A 17,497-nucleotide genomic window follows, 5' to 3' on the forward strand; every position below is an offset into this window, starting at 1 on the left:
TTCTCTTTCTGCCTTCTGAAGAGTTATCTTGAGTTGGCTGACCAAGGACTGGGGACCAGCACTGGGGACACAAACAGCTTGACTACTGTTATACTTTTTGTCTACATTCACTGCTCCCTGTAGAGAATAGACACGTGGGCCAGAGGCTCAGGGAAAGAGAGGCTTCCTGTGATCACGTTGTTAGAAAGAGAAGACGACCATGGGCTCTAGCATTAACTTGTGTGGACTGGAACACTGCACTACTTCCTAACTGTTCCCTGGACATTGGGAAGAGGTGTTCTATGAGCACACAAGCATGGGAAGTGCTGATTACTACCTTGCTCCTTTAACTGAATCTTTTCTAAATTAGTCTACACACATTTTTATTGCCCCCCAAACCTACAAACATCACCCAAGTTAAAACTATGAAAGGTTGCTCCATGGTATCAGTAGATCTCAGGTATCAAACTGACTTTAAAAGGGTTTACAAACACAATTTGGAGAGGTAATTAGTTAATTGTGAGCTATTTTTATACTTTTTTCTTTGTAATAAAGTCATTTGCTAGTAGCCAACAAAGAGAATTCAATGTCTTTCTTCCACAACTGGAAACACTTGATAAAAGAGATCATCAGACATTTCAAATAAAATTCTTATGACTCATCAAGGAACAAAGCAGACATAGTGACCAGAAAGAATTCCCCTCTTGAAACTGTAGCTGTTGGTCCCCCCTTCAGATGTGCCTTTTGCTGGTCAGCTGTGCCAGCAATTCCTTGAGCCCAGTCTCATAACTTCTAAGAAGAAGGGAAGGACAGTCCCCATGCTGCAGCCCTTGCAAGTGTGTTATCAGCATCAAGTCTATAAGTCAACTTATGAAGCTTTTGAAGTTGAAAATGTTTTACTAGTAATTACTGGTAATGCTTATAAATTTTGTTAAATTTGACATTTTGATATGATAAGATTAATAGAGTACACACATAATTATGTTATGAAACAATTATATTTTAATTAAACGTACTAAGTTTCTATGATTAAGTCTATATTGTGGATCTGACACAGCCAATGGTACTTTTGTAGTAACTGCTAATATAAATAACTCTGAATTTTAAATAAAAGTATCAATACATTTTATACACTGCAAAATTCTAAGTAGTGTCTCATGAGGCCTGATGGCCTTTATCAACTTAAAAAAGAGGTTATTAAAATGATAGGTCTGAGGAAACTTTGGTATCATTTCGTATAGCCAGATCATTTTATAAAAAGGAAAATGGCCTCGAGAAGTTGTGCGGCTTATTCAATAACCTGGGCAGTGTTTATCAAGCTGCAGTATTTCCTACAAGAGAATACATAATTTGCCTCCCAGAAATTCCAGAACTGAACCCTAAACTGAATAGTCCCTAGGGCTATTCGTCCACCAGGATGTAGGGAATGCTATAATATACAATGGTGTCTTGTAGCAAACGCAGGAGCTGAAATTATTCATGGCTTCATCCATCTTCAGTTAACCATGACAATCCCTAGTGCTTTCTTTCTTCTTTTTTTGGTTTTGTGCTTTTTGAGACAAGGTTTCTCTGTGTGTAGCCTTGGCTGTCCTGAAACTTGGTCTGCAGACCAGGCTTGGCCTCAAACTCACAGAGATCTCTGCCTTCCATGTGCTGGGATTAAGCCACCAACACCAGGTTAACACCCTCACACACCCAGACTGTGTACTGAACCCAGTATCACTGAGCTAAACTCCCAACCCCGCTTGATTTCTTATAGATAGTGACTACTGCCACCACCAGAGAAAATAAGTGGGTCTCTCCTGGCACCCATCCTCTGAAGTCTATCCAGTGAAGGCTTCGTCTCTACCCTTCACTGGCCCACACTGCCCCTACTCCCAACATAGGGCTTTTGGGGAAGGAGCAGCTTACAGCAGGCTGAAGAGTTCCCTGTAGCTCTCGTCACCTTTCCCTTCTGACACCATGCTGTCCAGCTTGTCAATCAGCTCAGCCTCCACCTAGAAGGAAGCAGAGACTTCATAAGTTCAAATAAACTCAGAGAGAGAAGGAAAATTTCCAGTCTCATGGCTATGTAAGGATCATGGAAAAAAAATATATATATTATCATAGTTGCAAGTAAATCCCAGCAAAAGACAGAGTCTGGCCGATGTATTAGGAAAAACCTTGTCTTCTGAACCAGAGACTAGATGGCCCAGGGACCTATAGTAAAGCTGTTCTATCAATAAAATGACTCCTAATGGCATTCTGCTACACTCATAGGTCAGGGTCTTGCTCAGCATCAGTGAAACTTCCTCCTGCAGCAGACAGGAACAAATACAGAGAACACAGGCAGACATTATACAGAGAGTGAGAGATCTTTGAATCCTCAGCCCTAAATGGATATCTCCATCAAATATTTCCCCTTGGAGACCAGGGAACTTCTGGAAGAGGAGGTAGAGAAAGTGTAAGAGCCAGAGGGGATGGAGGACACCAAGGAGACAAGGCTCTCTATCTAAATCAACAGGATCCACACACATATGAACTCACAGAGACTGAGGCAGCAAGCACAGCACCTGCATGTGTCTGTATCGTGTTCTCTGCATATATATTATGGCTTCCAGTTTAGTGTTTTTATGGGACTCCTGATGGTGAATGAGTGGGTCTCTGATTCTTCTGCCTTCTCTTGCTCTCTTTTCCTTCTGTTTGCTTGTCTTGTCCAACTCTAATGTGTTAGTTTTTGTTTTACCTTATTACAGTTTATTTCGCCTTATTTTATTGATAAACTTTAGAAGCCTATTATTTTCTAATAAGAGACAGAATTGGAGTGGATCCAGATGGGAAGGGAAACCATAGTCAGGATATAGTATGTGAGAAAAAAAATCTATTAGCAACAAAAGGAAAATAAACAAACAAACTTGGCACCCTTGCTTAGGAAGGCTTTTCATTCTGACTTATGTATGTAAATGTTTCAGATAACCATTTCTATCTAAGAGCTAAAGATGAAGACTCCTTCAGAAAAAAAATATTTCAGATCTAAAAGAGAGAAGCCTTCACCAAATGTTCCTCTTTTAAAGATATAGTATTTTTATTAATCTTCTGAGAATTTCATATTCACATACAATTTAATTTGATCATATTCACCTTTCCACTCTGCCCCCTAAGAACTTCTGGATTCATCCCTTAGGTCCCTCCCTTAAATAACCCTTTGAACCCAATGTGCTACTCATATACGTATGGATGTGGGGTCATCCGGAGCACAGGAGACCTACCAGGCTACATTTTTTGTTTGTTTTTTTGTTTTTTGAGGCAGGGTTTCTCTGTGTAGCTTTGGCTGTTCTGCAACTCACTCTGTAGACCAGGCTGACCTCAAACTCAGAATCTGCCTGTCTCGGTGCAACATGAATTCTAATTGTTCTTAATAAAAACTCAGAATTAGATAGAGAGGTGAAAACTGAGAGATCAGAGAAGCAGAGTGGCCAGACACTAGAGTTCTTACCTCTACCAATGCTCAGACCAAAAGGACAATCCTGTCCTCAGACTGCATATTCAGACTGACTGCTGATCAGACTGCAATGAGCTCCTGTCTCTTTTGTCTTATATTCCTCTCTCCACCCAGTCATATCACTCCTATCTCCATCTCCCTATTGCTGGGATTAAAGGCGTGTGACTCCCAAGTATTGGGATTACAGATATGAGCCACCACTGCCTGGCCCTCTTTCTCTTTGAGACTGGATCAATCTAGTGTAGCGCAGAGTGGCCTTGAACTCATAAAGATCCATCTGCCCCTGTCTCCTGAGTGCTGGGATTGAAGGTGTGTGCTACCACTTCTGGCCCCTAATGGCTTAGCTCTGCACTCTGATCTTCAAGCAAACTTTATTTGTTAAAACACAAACAAAATATCACTACACCTCTGCCTCTGGAATTAAAGGAGAATGTGCCCTTCAACCCCACCAAGGCTCTAGGCTACACTCTTAAAGTAAACAGACTCTCCCTCTTCTAGCAGCCATCAACCAATAGTTCCTCAGCTAGGGAGTGAGACTCATAAGCCACTTCCCCTTCCATGTTGGAAAATTGACAGGCTTGATCTTATATTATATAGGTCTTGTGTAGACAACCATTGATGCTGTGAGTTCATGAATGTACCATGCCTATCATGTCCAGAAGACACTGTTTAATCCCAGTCTTCCCTGACACCTGACTCTTACAATTTTTCTGCAATGCTCCCAAATCTCCAAATCTCCCCCCTCTCTCCTCTCCCTCTCTCTAAGACAGAGTTTCTTTGTGTAGCCTTGGCTGTCATAGATCTACTCTGTAGACCAGGGTGGTCTCAAACTCAGAGATCCATTTGCTTCTGTCTCCTGAGTGCAGGGATTAAAAGTGTGTGCCACCATCAGCCAGCTGTTTATATATTTTTTAATATTTATAATTTTATGTGTGATTGGGATTTATAGGTGGAGGTCAGAGAACAACCTGTAAGGAGTCAGTTCTCTTCTTCTACTGTGTGGGTCCTGGAGACCTTTAGACTCTCTGAGCCATTCTACTGGCTTCAAATATTTCTTGGTTTTAAATATCCATTCAAGCTTTAGTTCCAGCACTTGGGAGTCAGAGGCAATAATATTTTTGTGAGAGTTCCAGTCCAGCTTGTTCTACAGAGCAAGTTCCAGGATAGCCAGGGCTATACAAAGAAACCCTGTCTCGAAAAAGCAGGCAAGCAAGTAAACAAACCAAAATTCACTCAAAGTAATTTACATAGACTATATCTACAGATCTGGAGAATAGGAACACAATTGAGGAATCCAGTAACCCAGTGCAGGGCCCAGTCACAGGGCACTGACAAAAAGTCAAGCCTCTTATCCTGAAAGTTTCTGAAGGAAATATAGCTCATTCAAACTCCAGTAATGTCAACCTCAGTAGAACAAGGGTGAATCATGCAACAAGCTTCTTTCCTTGACTGGAAGATGACAGGATTGAATTATAACTAAAAATAGTCTGATGAGTCTAGAAGCCAACATATCTCACTCCTAATCCAGAGCCATGTTTAACCCTAATTCAGTGAGGTGGCTACAAACTCCCTATGAAAATGGCCAGATACTAACAATGAATCAAACTCTTTTCATATACAGAGGTAGTTAGTATGGGCTAGAACAGAGCAAAAACAGGGAGGAAGCCTGCAGCAGCAGAGAAACAAAGGGTACCAATATGCTTCAGTGGTCCATTGGGGTCCAAAATGTTTGTAGTCTGGGTCCCTGGGTCAGTAGCCTTCATTTCACCGCAGATCTTGTTAAAAATCCAGTATTTAGGTCTCTCTAAATCCAAAGGTCTAGAAACTCAGGGTGGGGGTAAAAGTCCACAAATTTGTTATAAGAAGCCTTAGATACACATTCACCTGTTAAAACTTCTGTATCAGGCAACAAAACTAATGATAGAAGGATATGGAGATATTATTATCTCTGCAGAACTGATAGAGACACTTTGCTCTTCATTTGACAATCATCCTGTGACATAACAAGCAATAGAGTTCTGGATATATACCTTTCTAAATTCAGATCTCCTTATTTGTGAAATAGTTGTCATGGTAACATTCCTTTATAGTGTCACTATGTCCTGGTTTTTGGGAAATGCTCAATAATATTAGTTTTTATTGTTATCATCACAACCCACCATGTGCCAAGGGCCACAGTGAGCTCTGAGAAATAAAATACACAATCATTCTGGTTCCTGGGGCCCTATAATTTAGTAAGTGGGACAGAGGCAATGGCAACCGGAGTTCAGCATGGTAAGGCTCAGATACAGCTCACACAGAAACACTAGTCTGAGTTTTGAGATCAACACATAGCCAAGTTTCAAGAAATAGTGCTATAAAAACTTAATTGTTTTTACTCTTTGTGCTGGTTATATTTCTGCCAACTTTACATGAACTAGAATTATTTGGGAAGTGGAATCTCAAATGAGAAAATGACTCCATCAGGCTGGCCTGGAGGCAAATCTTGGGGCCATTTTCTTAAGACTGATGTGGGAAAGTTCACTATATGCAGTGTCATCCCTGAGTATCCGAGGCTGTGTAAGAAAGCAAGATGAGGTCCTTGGTTGTATAAGAAAGCAAACTAGGCAAGTCCTGGGGAGAAAGCCAGTAAGCAGGACCCCTCCATGATTTCTGATTCAGTTCCTACCTTGGCTTCCTCCAGTGATGGACTATGATTAGAATGTGTAAACCAAACCCACTCTTTCCAAGATGCCTCTGATCAATGTATCTTTAGTGCAGCAATAGGAGCAAACTAAGATACTCTTTGACACAGCAATCCTAGGTTGAGAAATCTACCTAAGAAAATAACAGAGGAGAAAAGTGGCGAAGTGCTTGCTGTGGACTCCAGAACCATGTGAAGAGCTGGGTGAGGTGGAGAACAATGGCAGTTGCTGGGCTTCCGTGCTGGCCAGCTGAGACTACTCAGTGAGCTCCAGGGAAGTGAGATTTCCTACTCTGTCTCTAATCAATCAATCAACCAACCAACCAACCAACCAACCAACCAACCAACCAACCAAGGTATATGGCTCCTGAGGAATCACATTTGAAGTTGACCTCTGGTTTCCACATGGATGTGTGCCCACCTGACATGCATTTACATATACTCACACAAAGGAAAAATGGAATAGATGCTTTTGACAATTTTAATAAGAAAAATTTAAAATGAATCTAAGTTATTCAGAACGACTAAATACACTATAGTGGAAGGACTCTAAAGATATAGAGGAGCAGTAAGTGACACAGAGGCAGTCATGGCAAGTTGTTGCCAACACTGGAAATTACACAACAATATATTCAACCATTCCATTTTTGAAAATAGAAATCTATGTGTAGGGTGTAGTCCTAATGGAGACCATTGCTATTCATCTCGTATGCTTTTGGTTTTGTTCTAACTCTAAAACTTCAGCTAAGGTATAAATCTTACCTTGAGATCTGTAAGAATATTGGGTAAGGTTATAAATCTGAAAAATCTGTAACATTGGGGTTGATAGTTAAAAATCTGTACTCAGATAATCTTAAAGGAACTATATGGTTTGATGCCATTTGGGGATAAATCAACCAAGGAGGAAACAACTCCTCCAAGCCATGAAGCCCAAACCAGATGGCTCCTCCACTATTTTCTATCATAGCAGTGAACCTCCCATTTGTCAACTTCAACCAGCAGTCCCTTCTCTTTCTTTCCCTTTCTGGTTTCCCTTTCTCCTCAGTGTCAGGCTGACCACCAAATCAGGGCTGAGTATGTGGTGTTAAAGCAGAGTACTCAACCTTTCACAATAGCCACAAATAGCATAAGATATCTGGGAGTAACTCTAACCAGGAAGTGAAGGATTTATTTGACAAGAACTTTAAGTCTTTGAAGAAAGAAATTGAAGAGGATACTAGAAAATGGAAGGATCTCCTCTGCTCGTGGATTGGGAGGATCAACATAGTAAAAATGGCAATTCTACCAAAAGCAATCTATAGATTCAATGCAATCCCAATCAAGGTCCCATCAAAATTCTTCACAGAGATTGAGAGGACAATAATCAACTTTATATGGAAAAACAAGAAACCCAGGATAGCCAAAAAAATCTTATACAATAAAGGTACTTCTGGAGGCATTACCATCCCTGACTTCACACTCTATTACAGAGCTACAGTATTGAAAACAGCTTGGTATTGGCATAAAAACAGAGAAGTTGACCAATGGAATCGTATAGAAGACCCGGATCTTAAACCACAAACCTATGAACACCTGATTTTTGATAAAGGAGCCAAAAGTACACAATGGAATAAAGAGGGCATCTTCAACAAATGGTGCTGGCATAACTGGATGTCAACCTGTAGAAGAATGAAAGTAGATCCAAATCTATCACCATACACAAAACTCAAGTCCAAATGGATTAAAAACCTCAATATTAATCTGAACACACTGAGCTTGATAGAGGAGAAAGTGGGAAGTACTCTACAACAAATGGGCACAGGGAACCGTTTCCTATGCATAACCCCAGCTGCACAGACATTAAGGGCAACATTGAATAAATGGGACCTCCTGAAGCTGAGCAGCTTCTGTAAAGCAAAGGACATTGTCACTAAGATACAAAGGCAGCCTACTGACTGGGAAAAGATCTTCACCAACCCTGCAACTGACAAAGGTCTGATCTCTAAAATATATAAGGAACTCAAGAGACTAGACAGTAAAATGCCAATTAACCCAATTAAAAAATGGGGCGCTGAACTGAACAGAGAATTCTCAACAGAAGAAGTTCAAATGGCCAAAAGACACTTAAGGTCATGCTCAACCTCCCTAGCTATCGGGGAAATGCAAATCAAAACAACTTTGAGATATCATCTTACACCTGTCAGATTGGCTAAAATCCAAAACACCAATAATAACCTTTGCTGGAGAGGTTGTGGGGTAAGGGGTACACTCATCCATTGCTGGTGGGAATGCAAACTTGTGCAACCACTTTGGAAAGCAGTGTGGCGGTTTCTCAGGAAATTCGGGATCAACCTACCCCAGGATCCAGCAATTCCACTATTGGGAATCTACCCAAGAGATGCCCAATCATACTACAAAAGCATTTGCTCATCTATGTTCATAGTAGCATTATTTGTAATAGCCAGATCCTGGAAACAACCTAGATGCCCTTCAGAGGAAGAATGGATGAAGAAACTGTGGAATATATACATGCTAGAATACTACTCAGTGGTAAAAAACAATGACATCTTGAATTTTGCATGCAAATGGATGGAAATAGAAAACACTATTCTGATTGAGGTAACCCAGACCCAAAAAGATGAACATGGGATGTACTCACTCATAATCGGTTTCTAGCCATAATTAAAGGACATCGAGCCTATAATGTGGGATCCTTGAGAAGATAATAAGAAGGTGAACCCCCCCCAAAAAGATATAGTAATCCTCCTGGATGTTGGAAGTAGACACGATTGGCAGGCAAAAATTGGGAACTTGAGGGTTGGGCGAGACGCGGCCAAGGGAAGATGGGGAGAGAAAAGCATGAAGGGGAGAATAGGGGGAGCTCGGAGGAGTGGGATGCTTGGGATACAGGAAGGGTGGATATGGGAGCAGGGAAGCATATATCTTAATTTAGGGAGCCACCTGAGGGTTGTCAAGAGACTTGACCCTAGAGGGGTTCCCAGGTTTCCAGGGAGACGCCACCAGTTAGTTCCTTGGGCAGCTGAGGAGAGGGAGCCTGAAAAGGCCAGTTCCTATAGCCATACTGATGAATTTCTTGCATTTCACCATAGAACCTCCACCCGGTGATAGATGAAGAAAATGACAGAGCCCCACATTGGAGCACTGGACTGAGCTCCCAAGGTCCTGATGAGGAGCAGAAGGAGAGAGAACATGAGAAAGTCAGGACCGTGAGGGGTGCGTTCACTCATGGAGACGGTGGGACAGAACTAATGGGAGATCACCAACTCCAGTTGGATTGGGACTGATGGAACATGAGATCAAACCAGACTCTCTGAATGTGGCCAACGGTGGAGGCTGATGGAGAAGCCAAGGACAAAGGCGCTGATCTTTGACTATTCTGCATGGACAGGCTCTGTGGGAGCCTTCTTAGCTTGGTTGATCACCTTCCTGGACCAGGGGGGAGTTGGGAGGACCTTGGTCTTAACATAGAGTAGGGAACCCCGAAGGCTCCTTGGCCTGAAAAGGGAGGGAGGGAGGGTATGGGGGGAGGGGAGGGAAAGGAAGGGGGAGGAAGAGGAGAGAAGATGGAAATTTTTTAAATAAAAAAAAGAAAATAAAACAAAACAAAATGACACAAGTTGCTGATTTAACTCTCGATGTGTGCAGACCATTTGTTTCTGCTGGCTTCTGCTACCCATCATATTTACTTCCAAATTCTTCAGATGCTTCTTCCCTCCACCTTCTCTAACCATCCATCTCTTCTAGCTTACTTGGTAAATGTCCTCTCTGGCTCCTGGAGCCTGTTATACCTTCCAGGGCCCCACTATGTGGGCACCTCTCTATTTATTAAGATACTTTCTCTTCTTTCTCTATTAGAATCCTCCCTGTTTTGTGCCTCTTCTCCTAGGAGTTGCTTAAGGCCCATGGCTAACCCTTCTTGGTCTCTGTGATCTTGTCATTCCTGTCTCTCAGCTCCCACTTGGAGTTTATAGAAGACCCCCCTGAGTTCATTTTTTGAACCTTCTCCTTTTCCTCCATGGACTCCATTTCATTAACGCCTCGCTCTAGCCTCAGCACAGTTCAAATTGCCAAAATTGGCATGCTCAATTTTCAATGATGAAAGCTTCTGCCACTGCACAAACACATGATCCAAAAATCTTTCATATCTGTTGTTTCTCCTCTATGTCTTCTTATCTGCACCTGTCTGGGATAACGCATAGATGTTTATTGTGCAAGAAACCCTCACCTCTAACCAACATCCCATCCTAATATGGTCAGGAATGTGCTCTGTATCAGGCTGTTAAAGGCTGATTCAGTTTGCTATAACTCCTTTGTTCATCTCTCCTTCACTGGGGCTTGCCACTTATGCCTATTTTCTCTATTTTTGTATGATAATTCCTGTCCTGAAAATCATAGAAACAGGGTTTATGGTAGACTTTTAAAAACAATAATTGCTTAATAAGGTATTAAGGCTGCACCTCCATGTACTCATTCAAGAATGTACCCTGTGCTGGTGGCTGAACTTTTTTAACACTTCAACCAGACCATTCTCATAGTGGGACAGCTCACAAGCAGGTTGTCAAAAGGAGATCCTCATCCCTGTAACACCTAATCAACTTCTAAGACAACTGTTCCCTATGCTTGCCTTTCCTATGATCAAACTAGAGATTACTGCCAACGCTGGCCAGAAACTTAGGGAGGCTCTGAAAAGTCATCTGGTCTGGCTCCAGCCATACAAATCCCTGGGTCACATGGTAGAGGAAGGACAGCATGCTCCCAGGACTCTTTTCTTAGGGAAACTAGGAGAGTTCAGTCTCTGCTGTTCTTTTCTTCATCAGAGAGTTCTTAACATGTTTATCCCTTTCCTCTAATTCTATTGTTTGTTTATTTGTCTTTGAAAAAAGTTACTGCTATGTAGTTCAGGCATTAGTACTTTCTAGGTAGTCCAGGCATTAGTACTTTCTATGTAGTTCAGGCTGACCTCAAACTCATAGCAATTTTTCTGTCTCAGTTTCCTGAATGTTAGGATCTGGTCTCTAACTTGATGATGAAAATTTGCATATAAATTGCTATTAGTGAGTCATAAATAAACTCTAAAGCAGGATTTAAGATGGTTACTTCCCTATCTGAACCATGACCAAGCCATTTGGACTACCTGCCTGATACAAATAGGCTAATCTCAGAGGAGAGTACGACAGACACTGGAGCTATCGTGTTACCTGCTTGAAGCCACCGTCTTTCCTCTGCTCCCAGTCCATCATGTCGTGGAAGATGGGGATCATGATGTTCCGGACTTCCGGCTGTGGGACCAGGGTCACACCCAGAAAAGGACCGATCATTCCCGGAATAAAGTGGATCTTATGTTCACCTGATCAATAAAACCCAACAAATATTACTTCTTTCCTGCTTTGTTTCTTACATGAAAAATACATAAGTCGGGTCAAGCACATATTACAATTGATAGTGGGGTTAGGAATCTAGGCTTAGTGGTGGTACAGTGTTTGCCTAGCATGTGTGAGACTCTGAGATAGATCTACATTTCTCAGCACTGAAAAAGTCAAACCAACATTCTCCACCTTCAATTGCTCATTTATACTAGAAGTTTACAAGGGTAAAAGGTGATTTATTCTATGGTTTTTGAGATACTCCCTCTGCTTTTTAAATTTTTATTTTATTATTTTTAAAATCGTTTAAAAACATTTATCATTTTATTTTATGTATATGAGTGTCTTACCTGAATGTATGTCTGTGTGCCATGTGGTAGCACCTGGTATCAGGTGCCAGAAAAAGGCATCTGATCCCCTGGGAAACAGTTACAGATGGTTGTGAACCACGATGTTGGTGCTTTGAGTCAAACCTGGGTCCTCTGGAAGAGCAGTCAGTGCTCTTAAGTGCTATGCCATCCCTCTAGCTCACTCCCTCATCTTTTTAGAGTTTTAAATGAACTGGTCTAGTCAATTTGAAACATGTTCAAACAGCAAAAAATTGCTTTTCAAAAAATTTCCTGTGAAGTTTTATTAACTACCCTAAAACCTTCAGATCAAGGAAACAGCTTACATTTTATAGATGAGTGAAGTGCTAAGAGTTTCAGACATCTACAGCTTCTGTTTAGTGAGGAAGATCGGCATGTTTCTGCTTAAACACTCTACTTCTAGAAGGCATTTCAATGATCAGGAAGCCCAGTCCAAGGATTAAGCTACCAAATGCCCTAAGTACATGAATCCCTTAAAGGCCCCCACCCATGTATGCTAAAAAACCCTCTACCTAAGCTGCTAAGAGCTTACTGCATAGCTTCATCCCAATAGGCTGTCCTCCTGCCCATTCTTCACATTGTATTCTTTTGGTAGGAATACATCCACTCTGATCAGATCTGCTCACCCCAACTTCCTTTATGAGGCCTTCTTATGGGAAGTGAAGTGAGTGATACAGCTTTTCCTCTGGTTGGTCTGTTCTCTAGGGAGTATCCTAGAACCTAGGGCCAGTCCTGAGGACTTTTGTTTGCAGTGGTGGAACAGAAAGAACCAACCTCAGATTTCCGTTTTTAGCCCTCCAGAGACTACAGAGGGAACTGTTCGCTTGTGTAGTAACTGCTACAGTCAAGGAAAGTTAGTTTTGGGGGACCAGAGAGAGACTGTTACTTCCTTCAAAAGCAATGAATGGCTTTATAAGACAAATCCAACAGCTAAAAATATTTGGCAGTATTGGGGGTTGAAACCAGGCTACTATCTTTGTTTCATTTTGGAAGCCTGTCTAAGAAGTAAATGTTAGCTCTAAGATGCACTCTGCATACTCTGATCTTCGTACCTGATACAGTTGTCTGTCTCTTCTGTTCCTAGGAATTTCAAAGTCAAGTTCAGTGTTGAAATATATATCCAAATTCTGTTGTGGGCAGGTATTAAGAGGGATAAATCCAGAAGGACTATTTGGAAACACAACTCTACTGAGGGATGAAGAGTCCTATTGCTGTCTTATATTTTTTTTATTTATATGCATGGGTGCTTTGCCTGCACATATGTTAAGAGTACCATATACATGCTTAGTGCCTACAGAGGTCAGAAGAGGGCATCAAATTCTCTGGAAATGAAATTACAGGTGGTTGTGAGTCACCATGTGGGAGCTGGGAATTGAACCCCGGTCCTCAAGAAGAGTAGCTAGTGCTTTTAACTGCTGAGTCATCTCTTTAGTGCCTCCTATTGCTGTTTTACACATTACTTTTTATCTCTAGATCAGGGTGAGGAAAGTTCATAGACAACCTTAAGATTCTATGACCACCATTCCTATGGCTTAAGAGGCACAAGCTTAGCTTATATTAAATTTCATTGGAAATAACTAATTTTTTAAAAAAATCTTCCTTCCAGAAGACTCATATCCCTCTAGAATTCTGTGAGGCGCAGCTAGTCATCTAGGCAACTTGAAGACTACCAGAAACACTGATATGACCATTTTAGATTCAAAGTAGTATCTACTAAAGGTGTTCAAAGAAAAAGCCAAAAGTCAATCTCATCCAAAGGCTCTAACTTTCATCTTTCCTGATCTTTCATGTAAGTGGTATCAGACACATGATCTGGATGGATATGTAAATACCTGTAGTCCAAAATTTATTTTGATCTTATATTAAAATCAATACTTGTCCTTGTTTTCATGTTGTGCTGTGGGATAATGCTTTTGAACCCTGTAAAGATTTGTTACTCACATTGGTTTAATAAAATGTTGATTGGCCAGTAGCCAGGCAGGAATACAGGTGGGGTGACCAGACTAGGAGAATTCTGGGAAGAGGAAAGGCTCAGTCTGCAGTTGCCACCCAGACCCAGAGGAAGCAAGATGAGAATGCTGCACTGATAAAAGGTACCAAGCCACGTAGCCAACATAGACAAAAATTATGGTTTAATTTAAGTTTTAAGAGCTAGCTAATAATAAGCCCGAGCAATAGGTAAAACAGTTTGTAACTAATATAAGCCTCTGTGTGTTTCTTAGGAACTGAATGGCTATGGGACCAGGTTGGACAAAAACTTCTGTCAACAATGCTGTGTCCATGATCTACACTTCTAAGCCTGTAACATGAGTAGTACAGAGGCTCGAACAGCATGGATTCCCAAACTGGAAAAAACGACTGTCTTCCTTTTACTCCTTAAACTTCTGTTCTTAAAATGGAGTGCACATGTCATACTAGGATCTCTTAGCCAAATTCTCCCTGCCAAGGAGGGCTTTATATACATATGCTACATTACATTATTCATCTGAGGTGCTATATTAAAGCTGTGTAAGGATCTTTGGGGTATGAAGTGATATTCAGAAAGCTGTGGAGAATTATTAGTTCTTGTACTTTTTTATTTACCTATGCAGTATATGAAAGAAAGAATCAGTAGAAAAGACCTACCAAGATTCTGCCACATGCTGAACAGTTCATATGCCATCATCACACGCATGTCTCCATACCTGAAAATAGTAACACAGAGCCAACTGTTAATGGAGGGAGACAGACCTGAAGATTGAATGAGGTCAGAACATCAGCACTGTTATTTCTAATGCTCTCAAAATGCTAAGCCATTTGGTTATTGACTGAACTTTTTATACTTGGCTCCTTGGAAAACCACCCATATGAGAAACTTCTGGACTTCTGAAAGAATCTGTTATAGAAAAATAGTTCCATCTGGGCAAGTAGTAGAGAGATGAACAGAAGATATCTGTCTTACTTATCTAGAATCTTCTTCCTCTTGGCTGAAGTAATGATTTCTAGCTGAAGACTTGGCTGGTTTATGAACAGAACTGCCAGGCTAAAATAAGAATTCCACACCTAGAGAGACAGAAAAAGAATTATGTGATTGCCTAAGTCCTTAACCTTACAGGGGGAAGTAACTAGATACATGTGTGTATCACAGAGTCCATTTTATAATCTTAAATTCTTTTCTTAAGAATTTTTTTCCCTTTTCACTATCTGTAGAAATAGGCTTTTCCCCATTTTTGCTTTCTTGATTCTTTCTGAAGCCAACAACAGGCATCTTCATAGATGCCTGGCTCCCAATATTTCTACCAGGGGGCTCTCAGATCACATTACAATAGCTATCAGCCTAGGAATCTATGGTACTATGAATATATTACTAAAGCAAAAAGGGGTGAGTATGGACTTTAGTTTTCTAGGGTTATTGTGACAGTGATGCATTTTCGGGGCTCCTACCTTGAAGTCAAAGTCTGTCTCTGTGAAATTCTTGTGCAGTGCAGAGGACAGGTACTGGACAGTAGTGACTATAATACTGCAGTGAGGAAACAAGGCATTGGTAGAATTAAAAGACTAACAGTGGCAGAGCCTAGCATCTGTTGTCTGCCTGTAGGCAAACGTCTTGAAGACAATGTGCTCTTATGTAAGATGTGGCTTTAGAGGAAAGAGAAAATGGATCAACTCTACAGAAAACCAGTTTCAGAGAAATTCCTCTTAGAAGGTGTGATAGCAAAGAATATCAGTAGGTCACTGATAACTCTTCTAAGTCTTGTTCTTTAAGATTTCTTCTAGCTCAATAAGTAATTTTTTTTAAAACTGGGGATTTCTGGATAACAACACAGGTTATAATCACTTTGTAGGATTTAGAGCGTAAGTTTATTATTTTACCAGCGAATAGGAGCTAATAGTGATTAAATAGTTCCTTTTGTCATGTACTGTCTCACTGGGCTTCAGCCTTTAGAATAGAGTATCAGTAGAATATCAAGCTTAATCTTAGCCTGGAACATACCAAGAGGAAGTTAGTCTGTGAGAATTAAGACCATGAGTTGAGGTGTAAAGGAAGGTAAATGTTATGTTAAGGGAAGGGAAGTTAAAGGGTTTTCTTAGAGGCCTTGGCTATGTGGCAAAGGAATTATGCTTAAGAGTGGCCACCTGATCCACCAGATAAGTATAAGCAAAAAGAGTGTAAGAATATATGGGCATGGGAGACACCAAGAAAACAAGGCTCTCTAAACCAACATGATCAAAGCTCATACATGAACTCATAGAGACTGAGGCAGCATGCACAGGGCCTCCATGGCCTGTAGACCCTACATGGGTCTACACCAGGTCCTGTGCACATATATTATGGCTTCCAGTTTAGTGTTTTTAATGGGATTCCTGAGTGTGTGAACAAGTGGGTCTCTGATTCCTGTGCCTTCTTTTGGGCTCTTTTTCTTTTGATGGTTTTCCTTCTGTTCATCATATTTGACCAACTCGAGTGTAATAGTTTTATCTTATTATATTTTACTATTATCTCCTAGAAGCCAGTTCTTTTCTAATGAGAGACAGAAAGAATGAATCGGGATGGGAGGGGAAGTGGGGAGGAACCGAGAGGAGTAAAGGGAGGGGAAAACATAATCATGACACATTATGTGAAAACAACAATCTATTTTCAATAAAAAGAAAAAAATGACCATATGGGTCTTTATACAGAAGCAAAATAGTATATAAAAGAGACTAGACTTCCAGCAGAGCAGGTGCAAGGGTATGGGGGAAAGAAAGACTACCCCTGCAGGACAGGTTGCAAAAGATAAAGTTTTTTTTTTTTTTTTTTTTTTTGGTTTTTCAAGACAGGGTTTCCCTGTAGTTTCTAGAGCCTGTCCTGGAACTAGCTCTTGTAGACCAGGCTGGCCTTGAACTCAGAGATCCGCCTGCCTCAGCCTCCCGAGTCCTGGGATTAAAGGCGTGCGCCACCACCGCCCAGCTAAAAGATAAAGTTTTTTAAGTGTAACTAAGAGATATAAATAAGAAGGATCTAGATAGAAAAACCACTATTTGAGGAAATATGTGTGCAACTTCCTATCATTCTTTTGTTTTGGACAAAACATTTGCAGGTTTTAAGGGAAAAAGGCCCTATAAAGAGCTCATTTTGAAAAAAACTCACATTGCTTTGCTAATATACATAACAAGTAAGTTGACTGCATTCTACACAATGCCAACATAAAAGAACAGTGAAAGAAGGCAGTAGGCTAAATAGTGAAGACCAAGTAATCTACAGGAGACACAGAGAGAATGAACAAACGCCTTACTACACGTATCACTTGTCTGGTTTGCCAAGAGGAAGCACAGGTTAGAAATATGAGTGGGACAGACATGTTAAGACAGTTTTAGCTCCCCATCTATATTGCCAAAGCTCTACAGTGCTCAGAGCTTTACAGCCAAGGCTTAGGCGGAGAGTTAGCATTAGGAGGCAAGTACTGTCTGGCAGACAATATAATCAGATCAGGAGGGGATCTTGGGATGCTGCCTAAAGCTGCAGAGCAACAGCGGCTAATGGCTCTTTCTTAGTATTATATTTCCCATCTTTAACATGTCTTTTTCTATCCACACTTCTGTAGATTCTGCTTTTTGAATTATCTTTGATTCTTTTCTTTCATTGTCTTTATGGCCAGTGGGC

The 17,497-nt window shown here is 40.9% G+C and overlaps 1 protein-coding gene across 1 annotated transcript in view; it reads right to left on the minus strand.

Moving 5' to 3' along the window:
• Dock3 (dedicator of cytokinesis 3) overlaps positions 1-17,497 on the minus strand; it is a 337,144-nt gene that overhangs the window by 42,627 nt on the left and 277,020 nt on the right. Inside the window, exons 29-33 of the mRNA XM_038322276.1 lie at positions 15,298-15,373; positions 14,816-14,916; positions 14,500-14,558; positions 11,342-11,490; positions 1,891-1,976 (exon numbers count right to left, since the gene is read on the minus strand). Coding sequence (XP_038178204.1) covers positions 1,891-1,976; positions 11,342-11,490; positions 14,500-14,558; positions 14,816-14,916; positions 15,298-15,373 — 471 coding nt within the window. The remainder of the gene's footprint in view (positions 1-1,890; positions 1,977-11,341; positions 11,491-14,499; positions 14,559-14,815; positions 14,917-15,297; positions 15,374-17,497) is intronic.

The sequence above is a fragment of the Arvicola amphibius genome, chromosome 3 (assembly GCF_903992535.2).
Source record: "Arvicola amphibius chromosome 3, mArvAmp1.2, whole genome shotgun sequence".
NCBI classification, from domain to species: Eukaryota; Metazoa; Chordata; class Mammalia; order Rodentia; family Cricetidae; genus Arvicola; species Arvicola amphibius.